General features: G+C 33.5%; 1 protein-coding gene across 33 annotated transcripts in view; it reads right to left on the bottom strand.

Moving 5' to 3' along the window:
- The window catches only part of LOC105232786 (RNA binding protein fox-1 homolog 2), a 103631-nt gene that overhangs the window by 62164 nt on the left and 25302 nt on the right, over positions 1 to 16165 (bottom strand). The window contains exon 3 of one of the 33 annotated variants that reach the window (XM_049457715.1): positions 5566 to 5634. The exons of the other annotated variants lie outside the window; for them this stretch is intronic. Within the exon in view, the coding sequence (XP_049313672.1) occupies positions 5566 to 5568 (3 nt within the window). The 5' untranslated portion in view covers positions 5569 to 5634. The remainder of the gene's footprint in view (positions 1 to 5565; positions 5635 to 16165) is intronic. 33 annotated transcript variants of the gene reach the window in all.

The following is a 16165-nucleotide window of genomic DNA, read 5'->3' as shown; positions in this document are numbered from 1 at the left end:
GAAATGAGAGAACTGAAGCATTACATTAGACTCTCGTTCAATAAAAACACTGACTTTTCAAGAAGATAGAGCGCTGCCAACCATCGTGAAGCATGATGTTCTGAAAAATAATATATGTATGCATATGTACATCAGGGTTGCAAATTTATCAAATTCTATATTTTTTAATCCCGATGTTGGGATTAAAAATTAAATCCAAGATGTTTCAAATTAATAAATAGAAATACAGGTTTAAAAAATATCAATAAATTTAATTCAAATATTTTTAATGCGTTATTTGCAATTCTGATATACATACATTGAACAAAAAAAAAAACTTTTATAAAGAGATGGTTGACTTTGAAGTTACATATCTCCCAAGCTATGAAAACTTTTGAGTTGAATCCAAAAGTGAAAACAAGGCCAATTTATTAATTTTCATAATGTAATTGAAATAAAATTCAGCTTTTTGAAATTAATGCTTTGTACGTACACTCTATCATATTGTACGCCCTCTATCATCTCTATCTATCTCTTTGCAGCCCTTTATTCATTGACCAAATTTTGTGAAAGTTCAGGAGGTAAATTTTCCCATATTTTTCGTAGCTACGTTTCCACATAAGCTCACAGCTCAAGTTCTTTGGGATTAAGGTATGGACTCTGGGGAGGTTGCAGCAGCACTTTTTCACGTTTTACAACGATTTTTCCTTAACCAATAAATGCTTTGTGTCGTTATCCTGAATAATCCAGTAACCACTATTTAAATTGAGTTTAGCTGTTAGCAGATCCTAATTATTTTTTTAATATTGCCTAGTACTTGTAGTCCATTCTTTACACAATTCCTTCGATGGAACCGACCACTACCATCATGTCTTCCAACTGCATCAGTCTTTTTGAACTTAGCAGTAATGAACGGAACAATAGTGTGTTTTTTATTAAAAAAATTGCTTATTTCCAGAGTACTTTTGTCGTCTTGACAATATTTGACTACCTGAGTCTTTATATGACTTTTTATTCACTTCATTTTTTCTTCAAGAACTACAATCGCACAAAATATATTCGAGACCATACTTTAATTATACCAGATAAAATTAACGGTACCTACTTGATACTGCTAAAAAGCCTTCTGATTTCGTAAAACCGAACTGTTTCAGTAATAGCAAGTAGTTTACAGTTTATAAGCTGAAATAGTTTAAGAAAAAACTCTCTTCAAAGTCAAAGTATCTCTCTGTACAAGTTTTTTTTGGTTGCTTTATGGGTTCCGATGTATTAGGTACACCGGCTACTCATCATGAGGGGGTTTTGTACTTGTCTCTGCATGTCCTGAGTTTTTCTTTTACTTATACATTTTTTGAGCAAGTATACTTTGAGTAAGAAAATTAGGCACTCTTGCCAAATTAGTTATTGTTAGTCAAGTTTGCAAATTATTTAAGTTTGTATGTTTTACCAAATAGCAAACGAAAAGGATTGCAAGATTGCGTTTTATTCCAACAATGCTTTCAAAATTTGCATTCATTATTTAGCATTTTTTGGGCGAATCAGAATATTTCTAAATTCTAATGTATGAACACAAAAAAATTATGGCTTCAAAAAGATAGGAAATATGAAAATAGACAGTAATAGAATATCTGTAAACAAATAAATTAGTATTTTATGACTGTCGCCAGCGCATCGTACCCGGAGGACGGAGCCCTGTCAACACACTCGCAAATGACACAAACGCGTACGACCGCACCAACGCAATTCATTGCGCGCTTAAAATAAACGAATATATGTACATTCAAAATGCCGGGACAACTATGTAGATATGTACAATAAAAAGATGTTAACGCGTGCGTATAAAAATTATACATACGTAATAATATATAGGTATGCTTACATGGAATGGTTGGGGCCTAAAGTGGATATAGATGCGAACACCTTAAATAGGAATGGAATAGAGAGACAAAAGAAAATTTTTACTTCATCGCCAATGCCAGGATGTGCGTGACACGCATCGTAAGCAGACAATTTAAACAATTTCTCACTGTCAAAATATGGCAACCGTCCGCTTTCATTCTTTCTATTCACTTGTTCGCCTACACTTGCGTCTTTGGATCAAATGAACCAGCGAGAAACAGAAGAGATTCGATGTATTTCGAGTCGAGTATTTTTAGTATTCAGACCGATTTTATTGAACAATACCCATTGCTAGGCAAACTAAAAATGAAGTTAGTAAATATAAAGAAACTTTGTTGCTCTCAAGTGAGAGTGAAATTTCTATTCTATGGGTTCACATACCACTATTTTGTTGCTCCTTATTGGAAAATTCTTCGTATTTTTTCGGGTTAGGCTGTAACAGATGTGACCAGGAATTAAAAAAAACATAATTGCACCATCCAAATACTGTCGACATAATGAATTCAATGAGGTAGCAGAGAAAAACTAAGTGTAAAATAGCCTGTAAATTATTTACATAAACGTAAACAAATTAATTTATTAGTTTATTTAGAATATGTTCTATTTGAATCATTTCTCAATAACATTTAAAGAAACACTTGTATCTGTTGGCAACGTAGCTTCATTTGAAAACATTCTCGCTCGGGGGATATAATTCTTTACTTTAATGTTGCAATGGGTACCGATGGTTTTTTCATGTGTGTTTTGCAAATATTTTTTAACAAAACTATTATACTCTGTAGCACCATGTTGCAAGACTATAAAAATAATAAAAAAAAGTGTTTTAATTGATAAGATTAAAAACACGTTGTGAAGAAGTCATTTTTCCACAAATTCTTCTGTGGCTAATGTGGAAGTCAATGACACATCTGACTTATATGTAAGTACATAAATGTATTTACACACAGAAATGTACAATACATGAAACTACAGCTGGAAATACTACAATCACAACTCGTTTTAAGAGAGGAGTAGGGTTAATTGGTGTAAAACAAGGCCCATTTTTTATATTTTTTGTGAAACAGTTAAATCTACGTTTAACAAGTATAGAAAAGCTAAGGGAAGGGTTAATAAAAAAAATGTTTTGAACAAATTTGGTTTATTTGGCTTTAGTCGTTTAGGAGACATGTACATTAAACTTATTAGCTATGGCACATTACAGGTTTCGATTAATGCCGTTTAGTGGGGCTGCCAATGGTCCGATTACGCAAATCTGCAATACCAACTTTCTTATGGTGTCAAGAATTATGTGCAAACATGTGCATGTTCAATTTCATCATAATATCTTGATTTTACTCAAGTTACGGCTACCAAAGACGGTCGGATGGCACCCGAATTTCAACACGCCTCATAATGCTAATATATAATGGATAGCATATACATATATATAAACCTATTATATATATACATATATGTATATCGATACAAGGTGATACAACAGTTTTTTTTTACGTGTCATTCCAATCATTTATTTAACTATTATACACCCAATGAAAATCATAGTAAAACTCCTTATTCTTACTAAATGGCAATTGTAATGGATTAAATATTTCAATTCTAAAATGAGATTATAAATAAGTAATTAACGTAAAATGCTAAAATTTTCTACATTTCAATAAAATGTATTTTGAATTCATTTTACTCATTATTTTACTTGCATCAATTCCAAATACAATTATAATTATAATATTCGAATTTTATTAACAATTTAATTAAATGAAGTCAGATTTTTTTAGAAATATCTATAACGTTGTTCAACATAACTTTGAAATTAATAAAAATCTATATAAGACCAGATATTTTTGACGACGAAAAATATTTATATAATTTCCAAATTATGTACCTTTGAACGGTTCACTCCGAGTCATCATGCAATACTTAAATTATAATTCATTCCAAAGGTATTTCATACGTATACACCTTACTTTCAAACTTCAGTGCATCAAAAGCCAACAATTATTTTTAAATATTCTGCCTGGTAAAAAAAAAGAAGCTTACCATCAAAAGTTCTTGTATTTTTAAATCTTAGTGACTTTTTCGATCATTGCATGTTATAGAGCGCATAAATTAACAGTCATTGGTTTTTTCGTATCTGTAGTACAAAACGTTTCAACCGGCCACAGCTTCAGCTTCTGCAACTACCCGTGTCTTATGTATGCACGGTGAAGCCTTTGCGTGTCTAGACTGCATTAACTGTAATATGTTTTTGATGATTGCTGCATAAAAATAACAACATATCCGTGTAAGCAACCGTAGACGGTAAATAAGCAATGAGTGCTAAAAATCGTCTTCTAGAAACAAATGGGAACCAAGTTCGGGTTTTAAATGCCTCAGCCACCACTGTCAGTGCTTGTCTTGAATTCCGGTGGTAGCAGCCAAATATACAATAAAATACTTATATACAGAAGTGGCGATGCATGTATTATGATTAACGTTAAGTGTCAGTATGGAACATTATTGATTAGCGTTGGCTTCACACCGTTGCTCCAGACAAAGAAGGTATGTAGGATGGAGAACCAGGGAACCAGGGAGTTACATTACCACAATAAATTTCCTAGACCCTACTCATATGTGGAACGAAACTATCTATGTGGTCATAGTTTTTCTTCTTACGGGATTGTATATTAATTAGAATAGTGTTGAGTTTTGAAAGCATTATAAAATGAAGCAGGTAGATAATAAGATATAGGTCCATCAGCACAATTAACTCAGTGACTAAATCTTTCTAATTAATTTCATTCAAACCTAGATAAAAAACATTGAAATATGGCTGTTGCATAACAACGAGACAAAACGTTAACTTCGACTGTGCGGAAGGTACATTTCTTATTGTAACTACTGTATCTAACGAAAAGCCTTTTGTTAGTTATTTCTAGCAACGTTGTGTCATAATAAACAAACTTCACCTTGTATTAGAGTTACTTCATAAGGATCTGTTTTTGATCGATCAGTTTGTATGGCAGTTATTTCCAATTGTGGTCCGATATCCACAGTTCAGACAAATACGCTTCTTGAGGAGCAAAGGACGTGAGCAAAATTTTAGGTCAATACTTTAAAAATTCAGTGAGTGGTTGTTTTACATATACATATACAAAAGGGCATGGTTAAATTGGCTCAGCTCGTCACGCTGATCATTTATATACTCGCATATACTCCGACCTCCTGGGCGTTAAAACTGAGTATACCCAGTTTATGGTATAAAAGTAGAAATAACCATTACGCTGAATAAGTGCAAAATTTAGTTACGTTCAATAATTGGCACTGTGAGCGACCTAGTAAATTTGCTTGTTGTTACTATTTTAATTTGAAAATTAAGAAACGAAAAACTGTGTAAGTATACGTCACACAAAATATAAGCTTTCCTTTTCTGTTTACTTGGCTAGACGGGGCGAATAGGATGAGTAAAGCAGCTGGGAGACGGTGGGCTTTGGGTGTTGGAAAATGTAACTTTAGTTAAAATTTACCGAAACTTTTTTAATTTCATAACTTCTAAAGCAAAATATGGAGTGTAATATAAAATATGATGATAGCGTGATGTCATTACTGTACTCCTTAGTTACAATTTTTAGTTTTGGAGACGCTACGTGTTGGTTTGAAAGGTTTTTAGAAAAAGGGATACAAAAAATGTTTTTTAAAGAAACAAATTACCATATTTGTATTAGTACGACTAGAAAACTTTTATTCACCCTTGTTTTTATATACCGATGAAATACGTACCTGTAAAGAGACAAAAATAAAACAAAGCATTAAATATATGTTTTCTTATTATATCAAACAATGTTTGAAACTGCATTAACATTACTAACAGTAATTTTTCTGTTTGTGACTTGTTCTAATTGAAGTGACGTCAGGCTATGTATAAATAAAATACAAAGCTTAGCTTACAAATTTTAATATCACTATAGGCTTACATTTTATATAGGTTTATTATCCTAGAAATATACTCTCGTTATGTTGGATAAAAATACTCGAATATATATTCTATGTTCATATCTATCTGTTACAACCAACCTTTAGGTAAATTATAACGTTACGCTCTGTGCTTTTGCATACAAATATTTTTTTTTTTGTTTTTAATTTTTTAACGATTAGCAGTTGAACTCAGAGGGCGTCATTTTGCAATTCGTAAGATATTGGAACAAATCAAGTTTTTTACAGTTTCTCTTTTATAAATGGGAACGTCCACTGACCGGATGAGTAAAACATGAATAATAGCTTGTTTTTTAAAGTAACAAAGAAGATGATGCCACGAAGCATAAAAAAGCAACGAAGGCCACGCATGCGTCGATTTGCGGCAGTCAATCACTGGAAGGCACTGTGCTCTTGAAATGCGTTCGTATTTGAGGGCTTTGTATTAAAACAGCATAAATTATAAATGATCTTTTGGTCGAAATAGTGATCTAACTTCGTGAACTGTGAAACGAAATGGAAATTAAATTGACGATTGAATAATCAAATTCTACTCAGGCGCGGATCCAGAGTAGAATTTTGCGGCGGGTTATAGCACCTAACAGGATCACAGGAAAACAGAAAATTATGTAAATTTACAAGTACATTTACGATCAACCACCCAGCTATATAATTCTATATTTGAATAAAAAAATCTCCTAAATTTAGTAAGCACTGAGTAACTAATTATGTTTTATGAAATTTGGTTGAACACTGTTCAGTTAAGCGTGTTTTCGTTGAGTAACTGAAAAGTTGCTCGAAATGCCAAATGATCAGAAGAAATTAACGCGTGACAAAAAAGATCGCATATTGACAAATAGCAACTAGAATTGGTTGTAGCCATTTAACTATTGTTCATATCTTAATAAAAAAGTGCTGATTTGGAGCGTAAAAAGGTATCAGGTCATCCTCGAAAGTCATATGAGATAACAGACTTGCTACGGCGGATAAGTTTAATCGACCACTTTAAAAGCGCTTTTTATAACGGGTGATTTTTTTGAGGTTAGGATTTTCATGCATTAGTATTTGACAGATCACGTGGGATTTCAGACATGGTGTCAAAGAGAAAGATGCTCAGTATGCTTTGACATTTCATCATGAATAGACTTACTAACGAGCAACGCTTGCAAATCATTGAATTTTATTACCAAAATCAGTGTTCGGTTCGAAATGTGTTTCGCGCGCGTGTTTTGTTCAGCGATGAGGCTCATTTCTGGTTGAATGGCTACGTAAATAAGCAAAATTGCCGCATTTGGGGTGAAGAGCAACCAGAAGCCGTTCAAGAACTGCCCATGCATCTCGAAAAATGCACTGTTTGGTGTGGTTTGTACGCTGGTGGAATCATTGGACCGTATTTTTTCAAAGATGCTGTTGGACGCAACGTTACGGTGAATGGCGATCGCTATCGTTCGATGCTAACAAACTTTTTGTTGCCAAAAATGGAAGAACTGAACTTGGTTGACATGTGGTTTCAACAAGATGGCGCTACATGCCACACAGCTCGCGATTCTATGGCCATTTTGAGGGAAAACTTCGGACAACAATTCATCTCAAGAAATGGACCCGTAAGTTGGCCACCAAGATCATGCGATTTACGTCAAGTCTAAAGTCTACAGAAATAAGCCAGCAACTATTCCAGCTTTGGAAGACAACATTTCCGAAGAAATTCGGGCTATTCCGGCCGAAATGCTCGAAAAAGTTGCCCAAAATTGGACTTTCCGAATGGACCACCTAAGACGCAGCCGCGGTCAACATTTAAATGAAATTATCTTCAAAAAGTAAATGTCATGAACCAATCTAACGTTTCAAATAAAGAACCGATGAGATTTTGCAAATTTTATGCGTTTTTTTTTTTTAAAAAGTTATCAAGCTCTTAAAAAATCACCCTTTATAAGGGCGAGATGCAAACTGTCGAAACCATATACCGACGGCTTAGAGGATGCCCTAGCAAGAAGGTAACACAAAACATTAAGGCTGCACAACTTTATCGAAATTGGGATCAATATGATTGCCAATAGGTTATGTTGTTTGACGAAAGCAAATTATATTTTCTAAGCCCACATATGTATAAAGATAATCAGGATAATTGTGTAGTAAAAAAAATTTAAAAATAACGAAGTTATGTGCTATCTTCGGATGTGCCAAAAACAAAAAAATTCCCAACTTCTGACATGATTCCGTCCAAATAAAAAACTGAAACAAAAAAACTCAAAAAGGTTGTTGAAGTTGAAGGTATTTCCTATACAATAACCTAAGATTTTTGAAAAATATCAAAAATTTACAAAATGACGTAGTTCTAAAAAAAATCCGGTTTTTAGCTAAAAAAAACAATTGTTGTTTTTCTAATGCTAAATTGACAATTTCCCATCAATCAAAAAGATCGTAGGTCATTGTATAGTAAATATATTCAAGAATACCCAGTTGCAATTTGAGGTCAACTGGCCAATTTCTCGTTGAGTTATGTCAGCACTTTTGAAAAAAAGTCGTTTCGAGAAAAACACGTTTAAAGTTTCGAATCCGATTTATACCTAACAGCGGTCGCTCTTTAGAACGCTGCCATTCAAAAACTGTGCAAGATACAACCCTGCCGATTTCACTGGATATTTGTGAAAATATAAACTATCAAAACTATAAAAAATCGATTTATTGATGTGTTGTAGATGGGCTTTCGTCACATCGTTTACAATGACGTCCGATTTATTCATGAAAGAATGCTTGCAAAGACGTTTATTGCCATTCATTCAGCAACATCGAACATCAGTAAAGTTTTCGAAAACTCTAATTCAGTGGTACTAGGATAATCTAATTGATTTCGTTTCAAAGGACATGAACCCATCCAACTGGCCACAACCTCGCCCAATTTAGCAGTATTAGTCAATTACAAAATGTAAATTAAGAAAAACATCTAGTAGCGTAGAAAAGTTTTTGTTAAAGTGGAATAAATCTCCTGCTAAAGTAACGCGAAATATTGTTCAGGGACTTATAGGAATGATAAAAGAGCTCGCAAATTTATTCGAAATAGCGATATGTAAAGTTACATTTGATATTATCTAAAAGGTGAATAAATATGTTTGCGTTTGTTTATTACTTTTAACAAAACGTCTTTTACTTATTGCAATATAATATGGAAACAAAAATGCGTACCGATTTTGTGAACCGTGTTTTATTTGTTACAGTTGTTAAACGATCTGCCATATCTTAATATATAAAAATCACGTGTCACGTTGTTTGATTTCGATGGACTCCTAAACTACTGAACCGATTTTAATGAAATTTTTAACACTGTGTGCAGTTTGGTCCAACTTGAAAGATAGGATAGTTTATAACTCTCCTTATAGTCGCATTATTTATTTATTGCAAATTATTTGTTTATTATTAGCAAAGAGCTATCCACCAGTTGGTGGCGCTAACAGCGGTATTGAGTAAGTGCGGTATGTTACAGTAGATGGCGCTACATTTCTTTCTAAATTTTCATGGATTTAGGCTGTCATAACAAAAGCTGCCACTTGCTAAAAACATTAAATGAAGATGCGTTGTTTGAAGTTTATATTATTTGTGGTAAAGTTATACGAGTCTATGACTTCCAATATTCTAAATTTAAGAAAAAATCACATACAATCCGTGAAATAAATAAAGCAATGCTGCCACTCTTTTCCAGTAAATCTTCCTCGAATTTGGGAGATTTCAGAGGAATTTAGGAAATCGCAGAGTTGATTTCTGCATGTATTTCCTAAATGCAAAAAAAAAATTTCATTTAGTTGCATTTAGGTATAGAATTTTGTATGGCTAAATGTACATTTGGAGTTAAATTTAGAGCTATATGTGCTATTGCAGTAGATGGCGCTACATGAGAATACATTTATTGACACTTATTTGTGATACTAATGGCCTTGAACAGAGTTCAAAAAGCGTTTTAACTATTTCAAATAAAAATTGGGCGGGGCGAAGTTCGCCGGGTCAGCTAGTATAATATAATTTTCAGTATACTTTCTGTTACAATCTCGACGATCTGCGGTCTCTGATTACCCCTGCAGACACAATATTTTTATATATTACAAAGGACAGTTGGTTGAGTACAGTTAACAGCAGTATATGCACCTATTGCTGTCGAGCAACGTGCCGCAATTGTATGGCAGACAAGTTGCTGTTGACTACCATGTACTCAAGCGGAAGTAGAAGTGGAAGTAGCCAAAAAATAAGTATTCAAATTGTCAGTTTGTTGCGCAAATACGACATATTCATGTGCTTCAGTCTCAGAACTTGGTATGCATTTCTGCACATTTATTTCAAAAGTCACAAAAAAATTCCTGAAGCTATTAAAAACTATACATAATATACCACACATTAAGCTTTCGAATAGTTGATGCCTTAAGGTTTAACTGACTTTTTTGTTCCGATATTTCTAAAAACACAATATTCAATTCTAAAAAAAAATTATTTTTTTAATTTTTAGTTATCAGCTTGGGATTCTTTCTTTCAATCCGGTATTTGGGATTAAAAATTTAAAAATTATTTTTAATGTGCACTTTCAGACTCAACGATATAAAAAATAGTAAAAAGAATTAAATTCGAATTTATTTATTATTATTTCAATTATATTTTGATTGCATTATTTCAAACCTAATTTTTATGCAAACTGAACGACCAAAACTAAGTCAGCAAAAATCTATATGACAAACTGATACAAAGAAGCTGAAAGAGGTTCTCTGGAAACTACATACCAAGTCCATAGAAGTCTAGTTGCTGCCAAACCAGGAGATCCAGAAATCAATCATTGGAACGCAACTAGACAAAAGAAAAAGCCGATATCCAGATATATGTACATACATATATTTTTTTAGCAAATTTAGTTATTGCCATTTTAATAATAAAACGAAATATTATACAAAAAAGTATAGCCACTTTTTTATTTGTGAAGGATATTCTAACTTCGGTGCAATTGAAGCTAAAGATTTTGCTTGTTTTACAGGAAGAATATTTTGAAGGCAGGGCAGAATTAGAATAGTTTGTAAACTATTTAAAAAAATAAGCAAAATATGACCTAAATGATAAATGAAAGTGCTCACCCAAAAAAAACCAACTTAGTAAGGGCAATTAAAAAGTTAAACACAGTTGAAGAACTATAAAATTAAAGACCCTCCACAGGCGAACATGTTCGTAGTTCCAACATGACTTGCGTACATCATTTGTACCAAGTAAACATGTCGACGGATAAAGACATCATCCATCTCTTTTTATTTTATTAACGTCATTTTCCACACTTTTTGTCGCATAATTTTATTTTATATGCGTCGCTTTTCGACCAAGATAGTTTCTATATTTCGCGAACAAAACGTCGAATACGAAATGTGCACACCAACATTATTGATTTTCAATGAGTTACAATTTGCTCGAAAACTAACCGTAAATATGGAAATATATGTTGAGCTAAAAATGTTTATTTTTAATTTAACACTAATAATTGAACTATTTGTGTGAATGAGTTTGTGGCTTACATCTATTTATCTCTACTCTCACTCTAAACCACTCTAAACCATAGAATGCATTTTGCAGTCTTCGGGTAGTATTTATATGTGTAATGAAAAAGACGGTCTAGCTAAAGAAAATAATAATTTCGATCAAATGAAAATAATCTAGTTTTTTTATCACTGTGCAAATTGGGTACCTACCAATGCTAATTGCCCTTTTATCATCATTTAGTTTACTTCTAATGACTTTGACTTTTATGGCGGAAGTGAAGGCGACCATATGAGATTGTAAATGTATTTGATTCTGTGCATTTTATCGGATAAATGTCTTTTCAAATAACATTACTTATAGAAACTGGTACTACTGCCATATATTAACATCATTGTAAGATGCGTACTCGTATCTTATCAATTTAATAAAAATACAGCGGCTATCCGTGCAACCAATTATTAGGTTACACAGTTTGTTTTTCCAACTGACTTTCACAATTAAGTTAATAGCTTCTGTAGACAACAACAATAACAATCGCTTAATGCATTGCTGGAGTATAATATGAACTACACCGACACACATGCATTTTTAAAGGTACATAAATATGTAGATATATGTAGAAGGACTAGCGGATATTATTGTATTAGTCTTCAATCAATTCACCTATCGACTGTTATTTCTCAGCCTATTGCTTTTCTCCATACGCAGTGCACTTATCATATTATGCAACGCCAAGCATAGTCAGCAAAAATTGTAATAGCTAATAATCATATCACAAAACTTATTTGTTGCACGTAAGGGACACAACTGAATATAATAATATGATAGTAAACTAAATTACTTTACGGAATATAACTAGATTATATTCGACCAGCTCTGGAACAATTACAGTGGATTCATTTGATGAATACTGGCTCTGAATAGTAATGAATTCCGAAAATATATTTGTAACTTAAATGAAAACGCATACAATACTTTAATAATAGCTACGACCGCCATGGACTTAATACCTTTCAAAAATACCATTATATATGTATACCACTCATCTGAACTACTCCTTACACTAATAATTCGGCAATCTCTTCTTTCAGCCAGTGAATTCTAAACGAAATTTATTATTTATTTCGAAGAGGTGATTACCTTATACGTTGCGTAAATGATACTGGAGCACATTAATCGATTCTTAATTGCTTTGAAAGCAAATAATGTAAAATAAAGAATATTAACAGAAAGCTTGGAAATAAAACAGAGGAACTGCCAAAGTAGAAAGTAATGGGACTACACTATCACTGCTTTTTCTTTGTTATAAAATATCGATATGTGGAAATGTGGTTTTCATCCAAAGGAAAACATTTTACTAGTTCTTTTTAGCCAGCATGTTTACTAGAAACATTAAGGTTATTTAATAAATAAAATGGAACTTGTTTGTATATGGAAGCTATAGTAATCCGATCTGAACAATTAATCCATGTCAAATTTCGTGAAGATACCACGTCAAATGCGAAAGTTTTCCATACCTTCATTCCTTGATTCCAATCGTTTGGTTTGTATGGCAGCTATACGCTATAGTGAGCCGATCAGAATAATTTCTCCCGATATAACGTTATTTCTATGAGCAATAACTCATACCAAATTTCGTGAATATATCTTGTCAAATGCAAAAGTTTTCCATACCAGCACTAGATTCCGATCGTTCAGTTTGTATAGCAGCTATATGCTATAGTAAGCCGATCTGATCAATTTCTTCATATATTACATTATTATCTTAGAAAATAACCTGTGCCAACTTTTGTGAAGATACATTGTCAAATGTGAAAGTTTTCCATACAAGAACTTGATTCCGATCGTTCTGTTTGTATGGCAACTATATGTTATAGTGGTCCGATATCGGCAGTTCCCACAAATGAGCAACTTCTTGAAGAGAAAATAATGTTTGCAAAATTTTAAAACGATATCTTAAAAACTGAGGGACTAGTTCGTAAATATACAGACAGACGGACATGGCTAAATCGACTCGGCCCAACATACTGACCATTTAAATATATATTTTATAGGGTCTCCGACGCTTCCTTCTGAGTGTCACAACCGTCGTGGCAAACTTAATATACCCAGTTCAGGGTATAAAAATGTGATCATTACAACAGAATCAGCATATGCAGTAAGTTCCATTTGCAAATTGAATATGCGAATTAATGCATATCTTCCAAAGAGGTGTACAACAACTTCCTTAAGTGGAAAATCTATGCAAATGACTCCTCAAAAATTTCTGAAATTCAAAAACTACGAGTTTTTGCATTACAAGCTTAATACACAATAATCATTTTGAATTTACAGTTGTATTTTCAAATAATTTTGCATATAAACACACAGACGGAAAGTATAATTATAAATTAAAGCGATGCACACATTCATCTATTTCCTTTCTTATATTATATTTTTGCAGCATTGATATAGTAATTTTAAATGTCAAGTTTAAATATTCTACGTAGTCCCTAATTTAAGTCTCCATAGGGCAGTGATTTAAATGGATAGAGAATTGTTTGCGTGGCTAGAATATATAATACTAGAGCACCTTTATCTTTGATCAACATGATGTACGAGCCCACTGGTATTTGTTTCATTACGATTTTCAATTAATCGACTTATCATTTCTAAAATAGATTTCGGACCCGATAATCGTTGAAACTAGTATACTGATTTCTCGACAAAATTTAATAACGTGTTCATACATTTACACTAATGTATAAAAAAATGTGATATCTATTTTTCATATAAGTAGCAGGCTTTTATACGAAGTATCATTTTGAAATTGTTCCCTTGCGTCTTTGTAGATGTTTTTTTTTCAAACAAACATAAGGATACCGCCTAACCCTCGCCAGCAGCGGTGGCAAATTTCATGCAAAGGACGGTGTACCTACCGACTGATTTCTGACATACACTCGTGGATAGGTAGGAAACATGGAGACCTGGATTTCCACCTTAGCCAAATACTCAGTGGGCATGGTTGCTTCAGAAGCTATATATTCAAATATCGTCATGACTTTAGTCAATACTATCCGACGTGTACAGAATGTATAGAAGACTCTGAACTCGTGTTCTTTTATTGCCCTCGGTTTTCAAGTATAAGGGAAATGTTGAAAACCACCCTCGGTGGTGGAAAATTTTACTGCACTTATGTGCGAGTCCTCTGTAAAGAGGAAAGCTGTCAGCAGAGCGGCAAATCTAATTATGACAAAATTGAGACACTTAGAACAGATTAGGCGTCAGTCAGTCCGTGCAATAGAGGAGACTTAAATGTCTTCTTCTCTCCCATGAAGTAATACTTTGTCCAGTGGTCCTGTGGGAGAGACATGAGGTAGGAGTAGGTTAGGTTTAGCGGGTTAAAGCCCCGCACTTCGCATTCGATGCTTCCTCCTACTATAAAAAAACAAAAAAAAACTAACCCTCCCCGACATCAGTCATTAAGACTTAGGCAATATTATTCCCCTTGTCGACTATAAACGGTTTCACACTTACAATTGACTTCTTCGCTTATATTTCCGATGGTGCTGATCCACCTAGCTTCTCCATTTTCCTCTTTTAATGCAACAACAATTTTTATATCTGTTATTCACACTGATGACTAAGCTAATTTATTGCCTATTATGCACGTGCAGCCTGATACCATCGGCAAATTACCGAAAACGAAAGGAAAATACTAAAAACCGAAAGAATGAAATTGATACATACTCGTATACTGTCAACAGGTTGGAATTGTTATCGATCCATATTTTTCCCAAGGCATCATCTTCGACTAAAAGCTGTTTAGCGTATCACAATAAAATTGTTTACGACGTCGCCTAAAGAGAAAGTCGCGAGCTGAATTGCCACACTAAGGTCATCCGAAAATCTGTGTAACAGCGTGTAAACGTTGGCGTGCCAAAGTGTGAACATCTATTCCTTCTTTGATTATTTAAGAAAGTGCAAAAAAGTAACAGACAGTATTAGAAATACCATTGTAAAACCACATCGGGTTCATAGACACATGCCCACCCTCGATTGTTTGGCTAATAGGATGTACGAATTCGGTGCTAACTTTTGGCAACGTCACTCAAGTGCAACACCTGAGCTCATTTTCATCGCAGTTCCCCTGTTTTATTCTCGCCATTGGACTTCTTTTGAATTCATACAAAAGCCTTGTGATTTCTTCGATTCTCTGTGATTTTATTTAGTTTTATGCTCAAACTCACGCGTAAAAGAGTTTGCTACCTTCACCATCACCCACTTTCACAACATGGCCGTACACCCGCCCCTCATAACATGCGGTCACGGCGTGTACTCACGCCTTTGAAACTACCAAGGTCATCCTTAGATATACCAGGGAATCGCTGATAAATCATGTGTGGCTTGTTTTATTGCAACGATTAAATTTAGACGTAGAGTGTTTATTTATTTTATTCTCGCCCAATAGCTTTACAAGCTGCATAAGGCGGTCTATTGCAGGAGCGGTAGTGTTTGGTGAGTTACAAATTGGCACGAATAAACTGCTTTAATAAATTTACTATGTCGGATTCACATTGATTTTACTATTTCGAATGCTCTTCAGCTCTAAAAATCGATAATTCGAATAATCAATAAATAACCAACATGTTTTCATTATAAATCATTTTTTCAAATCAAAAACAAATCATAGGACAACACATAACATATATGTATTAAAGCAAAGATAATTTTCGGGTGATCTGAAGTCGGGAAAAGAAGGAAAGGGGCGTGGTTTAATTTTCATGGATTAAAAACGGTATATCTCAATTTACGGCAAAACTACGAATCTTATAGAAAAAGGTTGAAACGGTAAAAAAAT

Source organism: Bactrocera dorsalis, chromosome 5, assembly GCF_023373825.1.
Source record: "Bactrocera dorsalis isolate Fly_Bdor chromosome 5, ASM2337382v1, whole genome shotgun sequence".
Lineage (NCBI taxonomy): Eukaryota > Metazoa > Arthropoda > Insecta > Diptera > Tephritidae > Bactrocera > Bactrocera dorsalis.
This window is presented reverse-complemented; position numbering and strand designations above follow the sequence as displayed.